The 6,806-nt window shown below is 38.6% G+C and overlaps 1 protein-coding gene across 1 annotated transcript; it reads left to right on the top strand.

Moving 5' to 3' along the window:
* The first annotated feature begins 1,425 nt into the window (after positions 1-1,425).
* On the top strand, positions 1,426-6,294 carry LOC122080205 (mitochondrial phosphate carrier protein 3, mitochondrial-like). Its single transcript, XM_042647120.1, has 6 exons — positions 1,426-1,984; positions 2,585-2,946; positions 3,086-3,129; positions 4,718-4,932; positions 5,032-5,156; positions 5,900-6,294. The coding sequence occupies exons 1-6, from the start codon at positions 1,670-1,672 to the stop codon at positions 5,949-5,951; spliced, it is 1,113 nt and encodes a 370-aa protein (XP_042503054.1). The 5' UTR covers positions 1,426-1,669; the 3' UTR covers positions 5,952-6,294.
* Positions 6,295-6,806: the final 512 nt, after the last annotated feature.

The following is a 6,806-nucleotide window of genomic DNA, read 5'->3' as shown; positions in this document are numbered from 1 at the left end:
GCACTCATTACGAAAGATGTTTTCACGTGTAGACTTGGTCTCTATGTCTTAACCGGAAAATCATGGAACAGTCCAATAGAAAGTTCCAAGGAATCAATTGACCAAAATACCCGTGCTGGGTTGGGCACATTACATATTGCGTGACATATTTGGTGCGTGTATTTGGTTGTAAACGGTGAGAGCGTCACGGTCATTGCCTGATTCTTGCCATTGAAAACCAACATGACACACACGTGGCAGACCTAGATATAACAGAAGCGTATCCTCAATTCCTCCCGCACTTTTCCACGCCCTATGAAATAAGGGCAAACGTCACCACCAGCCCGAGTTGACTCAATCACCGTGGCTTCTCTGTGGGCCCATCTTCAACTTTTGCGGTCTAAAGTCGTTGAAAGACTGCCTCCGCCCTATTTCGTGGCCGTTCCTAACCAATGGAAGAACAAGAATCCCATTTTTTTATATAAAAAAATGTCAAGAAACCAAAGCATGGCGAGAGGCGCATGACGAAACAAAAAAATGTCATGGAATATACGGTTTTTCCCTCTACAAGTGCCCTTACTTGGCCACATAATTACAAGCCCACCATCATTATGTTTTTTTTTTTTGTTCCTTCACCCAAGTCATAACAATCCAGTTATTTTTTTTCTCACCCATGAATTTATTTATTTTCCCTTACTCATACAAAAAGTAGATATCCCTTGACCTCTTAAGATGGATTTAGTATGGATTTAGATCAAGTCAGATTGGAGTGTATCAGTCATTTTTCTGTAATTAATTAATTAATTTTTTTAATTATTTTACCTATAAAATAATATAGATAATCAATTCAAATTGATCAAGTATCAGGTATTGATCTTAACAGATATCAATATGATATAATAGATACAATATGGATACTTGAAACCATGCTCATAATGTACTCTATTGTTAGGAAACTGACCAACACTAGTAATTGTCTAGTGTAACAATCCATTTTGGATTTCCCCTCTCGTTTTGCATCTTAAAGTTTAATTTATTGATCATATTAATGTTTATTCAAAAAAAATAAAAAATGAGAGACCTAAAAACTATTTTAGTATTATTGGAATTTTAGTTGCTAAAATGTTATGAACATTTTTCCATGCTATCTCACATCTGTATACCATTATATTTTTTTTTTGGCAAAATAAATATTTAAAAATGATTAATCTATGGCAAAGTTGTTTTTGGAACAAATGAAGACTCTTAACATAAATGAAGCATACATGACGGAGGTGATTGTATTCCAACAGTATGGTCTGCAGGGAGCACAACTCCACACGCCACGGCTCTGCCAAACCAAAAAAAATTAAAAAAGGGGGTAAATGGCAGAATTCGTAAATTTATGCAAATTGGAGGTCATTTAGATATAGAGAACTCTATAAATAAACGAAGCGAGGTAGCTGTGTCAACGAAATCGGGGAAGAAATCACGTTTTCAGCCGGAGGCGGAAAGTGAGAGAGATCGGGGGAAGAAGTTTCTCACCCTCGGTCTGTAGAGAGTTGATTCCGAGCTTTTCGCTTCACTTTTTCTCTTTCTACCCTCAATAGAAGGAGAGAAGTTGCGGCGGAGCTTTTATTCACATAAAAGCTCGGGGGAAGAAGTTTCTCAACCCTTCTCCTTTTCTGTTCTTCCCTTCCTTATACTACACATGGCTTTCTCCGATAACGCTCGCCAATCTCTCGTCCCAAGCTTTCTCTATTCGACATCTCCGTCGAATAAAACCCTAGATTTTGAGAAGTTGTTGAACCGAAGACAGAGCTCGCCATCGGTATCAACTCCATCATCCCTGTCAACTACAAATGGAGTTTCAAAAAGTTTCGTAATTCCTGCTCCCAGCGAGCCTGGGAAGATCGCTATGTATTCCCCTGCTTTTTACGCAGCTTGTACTGCTGGTGGAATATTGAGTTGTGGACTTACTCATATGGCCGTTACTCCTCTGGATCTGGTTAAATGTAATATGCAGGTCTGATTTCGATCCATCATTTGTCTATCGATTCTGATCTTAGTTTTATCTTTCAGTGTTGTTATATCTTCATCTTTCTGTCTTGAGTTCCTTTAGACATTGAGTTATGACCATTCTAATTTGGAACGTTTTGAATCGAGTGGAGCTGCCTGGAATCTATTGTAATGGATTTCTCTATGACCTTTTTCTTTTGGAATTGGTTTCTAGTATGTCGATATGAGATTTGAATCGAATCTCTTATTTCTGTTAATATAATTTTGGAGAATGATTTTGTAAGCAGAGAGGGGTGGAGAGGTTCTGATGCGACTGGTTTATCCCGGTTATAATTTGAATCTGTGCTTGACTAATTTGGTTTTGACTCTCATATGCTTACAATGTCATAGTTTTGTCTTGTTCATCTTTGTCGAGCTTCAGATCTGTCACCTTCCATTGGCAGGTGGAGGATTTAACTCCTTTTGGAGTTCTTTCTTCATTTTCCCCTATTGTTGTTTTATGAATTTGTGTGTGTGATATACTACTTTGTGATCTTGGATTTTAATCGTGTTTGTGTTACTCTTATTGGATGATATTAATTAACATTGTTTGTTGTCATTTCCTCAGATCGACCCCGCAAAGTACAAGAGCATCAGTTCTGGGTTTGGAGTTTTGCTTAAAGAGCAGGGGGTTAAAGGTTTCTTCAGGGGTTGGGTGCCAACCCTGCTTGGGTATAGCATGCAGGGTGCCTGCAAATTTGGATTCTATGAGTTCTTTAAGAAGTACTACTCAGACATTGCTGGGCCTGAGTATGCAGCCAAGTACAAAACCTTGATCTACCTTGCTGGTTCTGCATCTGCTGAAGTGATTGCCGATATTGCCCTGTGCCCTATGGAGGCGGTGAAGGTCCGTGTCCAAACCCAGCCTGGGTTTGCCAAGGGTCTGTCTGATGGGTTCCCCAAGTTTGTCAAAGCACAAGGATATAGTGGGTAATGTCTTCATTCATCAACACATGCATAATGCATATGATTCTGTATGAATTAAGATTTGTACTTTATACAGAACTGAATACATGGTGAGTGGCTGAATGCTATGTGTTGTTTTTTTAACTCTATGAAATCTTTACAGGTTGTACAAAGGGCTTGTTCCACTATGGGGGCGTCAAATTCCATGTAAGCTGATACATTTTCTCTTATACTTCATGTTATTCATCTTACTCATCAGAATATATGTTTTCCATTGTCGATGGTCTGATCTGTACATACAGTGCCAGTGATTATCATGCAAAATGGGCTTTGCCTAAAGATATTTCTAATGGTTGGTTTATTGTATAAGATTAGAAAAATTATGGTGCATTTTAGATTTTTTAGGTTTGCAACATTTATTGTAGAAAATGGTTGCAGTGAGGTCAAACTTGGCTTGCTTGTAATTTCATGTGATATATTCAGCGTATCCCACCCTGATCCATTTATTGTTACTAACTTTCTGGTTTGGATCATCCTGGGAATCAGATATGTTGATCTAAAGTAAAAAATGTGAGAAAGTGAGTGCTTCAGTGAGTTGGTTTTCTTAGGCTCGAAAATAAAATTAAAACAAAACTAGAATGGAAGCTTTTATAATCATTACAGAAAATGTATCTGTAACTAACCCAAAAACATTCCAAATCTAGTAATTAATTTTTATTTTACTTTGCAACCAAATTCCTTGGATTTGAATAGGAATATAAGGATCCCATTTAAAAAGTTTTATTACCATATTTGAAAAGATATTTAGTTTGTTTTTAGATTATGATTAGAATATTTTTCATTTTATTTTCTAGACTAGTTTCACTTCCCGTCATTCCCCTTTACTTGCCACCAGATCTAATCTTAGTGATTTTACTTAGCATGGCATCATAGATGAATGATTTCTCTTCTCCAACCTGAGTGACCTGAGCTGGAAGGGTTTCTGGTTCTTAGTTTTGTGACTATGGGCCTGTTTGATAACGTTTTTGCCGTTTCTCAGAAATGACAGAAACATAAATTTCCGTTTCTAGAAACAGAAACGGAATTGAAGGTGTTTGATAAGTCATGTTTCTGGAAGTCGATAGTAACAAGCGAAAGAATGGCCTGGGTCGTTTCTTGAACCATAAATAGGTAGAATTTTTAATTTCTATTTCTGAAAACAAGTGAAACGAAACAGTTTTATCAAACGCTTTTTGTTCCGTTACATCCAGAAACGGCAGAAACGCGTTTCTTGAATCGTTATCAAACGGGCCCTATGTTTATATCCTTCAGAGTTGTTCCTCTACTTCATGTTTGTTGTGTTGCATGTTGTGGTTCATAAAGTTGTTGATATAAGTCCTTACGGCCATAGTTACATTTGTTGCCGGGATCAGTGTGAGCTGGCTAAAAGTTTCTGTCAATGTAAATAGCATTTACGGCTTCAGTAAGTGCCTGGTCGGATAATTAAAACCTCTTACCTGTTTATATGAACTGTCTGATTGGACTACTGTAGTGCCACTACTTAATGGAATTTCCATGCTTCATCAGAATTCAAACTTCAAATTAAGGTGTAGTTTTGTATCCTTTTCATACATGAGGATCAAACAGTGGTATAACAGAATCCCTTATGGTTCCCAGTTTGTTCCAGTTCAAGGTACCTTGGATTCTGGAAGGTCCTAACAGCCACTAATTGGATTGCAGATGTCATGGTGTTAAAGCTTTATGTCTACTTATATTTTTGTTGTAATATCAAGGAATTTTCCTTTAATGTTTGCAGATACCATGATGAAGTTTGCAACCTTTGAGACTGTTGTGGAGATGATGTACAAGTACGCCATTCCCACCCCAAAGGAGCAATGCAGCAAATCTTTACAGCTGGGTGTTAGCTTTGCTGGTGGATATGTGGCTGGTGTTTTCTGTGCTGTTGTCTCTCACCCAGCTGACAATCTTGTCTCCTTCCTCAACAATTCCCAGGGGGCCTCTGTGGGTGATGTGAGTAGCGACAGTAGCCTGGATTCAATTGGGATCTGTATTTCTACCATCAACTTCCCCAGTTTTTTCTTCCCCCTAATAAATTTTCCTTTGTTCCAGGCTGTGAAGAAGCTAGGGGTGTGGGGTCTCTTTACCCGTGGTCTTCCTCTTCGTATTGTGATGATCGGCACCCTTACTGGAGCTCAATGGGTCATCTACGACGCTTTCAAAGTTTTTGTTGGGCTGTAAGTTTTCCTCCATCAAATGCCAATCTTTTTTGCCTCATTGAATTCCTATTGTTTAATTTGTGACTTGAGGATTGCCATCACCCTTCCTCTACATGGACCCCTGTAGTTTCATGTCTGGAATTGGCCATCTGGTAGATTAAATGTCGGCACTGCCATGCCTTGCCCCTGGGGTTTGGTATCTAACCTTTATGAAGGTGATTTGGTGTGTGGAAAAACAAAGGGTCTTGCCTTTGTTTCCTTGTGAGTGTAGATATAGTTGCTGTACAAGTAAAGTTCAGCATTTTTTTCTTTTATGCTGGAGCTTCTCATTCTTTGACCTGCGTCAGACGCAATCATGTAACCTTGTACTATCAGCCTTCAATTTGTCGTTATTTATTAGAATTTAGGATTCGAACTTGATACCATGATTTGGAAGCAAGGTCTACCTGTGCACCAAAATTTGGAATTTGCCTTGTAAATTGCTACATGGCAGTTATGGCTGTCCATCCTACCAGCAGTGGGTGGATTGGCAGACCTGCCAACCTTTGCCATATTTGTTTCACTCCCTATTTTTTCTGTGCCTGAAAAAAAGGTCCATTCCTGCATGGACCCAAGCAGGATCTCTTTTAGTAGTGTCTGTTCCCAGCCTCCCAGGTCAGTTAGTTATCCAAACTACTAACTAGTGCCTTCCGGGGTACTTTATCTCTTCATGTTTGCCTTTTAAATTAGTTATTGATATTGGATTTGGTTGTGGTTTTCAGGCCAACCACTGGTGGTGCTGCTCCACCCCCAGCCACCGCACCTGAGCCTTGAAATGCGTTTCTTTCCCAGATTGCAGACTGAAGTGGTTCATTTAGGGATTGAGAACTAGAGGTTTTTGTTGCTGAAAATTGTGATCAGCGGCAAAGTTGTATTCTTTTCCCATTCAGAAGATTTTTTTAGCTATATTTATTTTGTGAGGATGGTTTTGAATTCATCCTCAAAATCTTGAGGATATAGTTGCAGTAGTTCCCATACGGTAATGGTAATAATGGTTAGAAAGGTGGGCATGTTGATTTTATCAGGCCCATCTATACTCCAGAAACGTTTTGTATGTTTGTCTTCTAATTTCTAAGTGACCCCCACCCAGAAAGCTTTTCCATGCCACACAGGCACAGATCCTGGTGCTTCGTTCTTCATTTTTTTTTTCTAATATTTTGACGTAATTGTATTGTTCTGTGCCAAATCTTACCATCGAACCTTTTTGCTAAGAAGTCCCTCTATGAGGCCTTGCACTTTTCCAAAAGACTGACGATTTGGCAAGTGTCAGTTGGATAGAGTTAGTACCCATGTCATTTGTTTTGACCATCGGTAAATGATAAAAAGTTTCTTCAGGAACATTATGCGACGTGCCCACAGAAATTGGCTTCCTTGATTGAGGGACAATCTCTGAAGCTTATTTATATTATAGTCTCCAAAAGTCGTGTTCTAATGTCTGCACTTTTTAAGACAGTACAAATGGAGCCTCTATATGGACGTTGTCTGGGAGGCTTGAGATACAAACTGAGTAGGAAGTTGATGCTAGGGAGAAAAAGTGAAATTCTGACCTATTTCAAAAATAAATATTAATATTCAAATATATAAGCACGAACCTGGAAAGATAAACTAACTAATGTACACTTCACTTTA

Source organism: Macadamia integrifolia, chromosome 5 (assembly GCF_013358625.1).
Source record: "Macadamia integrifolia cultivar HAES 741 chromosome 5, SCU_Mint_v3, whole genome shotgun sequence".
Lineage (NCBI taxonomy): Eukaryota > Viridiplantae > Streptophyta > Magnoliopsida > Proteales > Proteaceae > Macadamia > Macadamia integrifolia.
The sequence above is the reverse complement of the archived record's forward strand: the minus strand, read 5'-3'. Positions and strand labels throughout refer to the sequence as shown.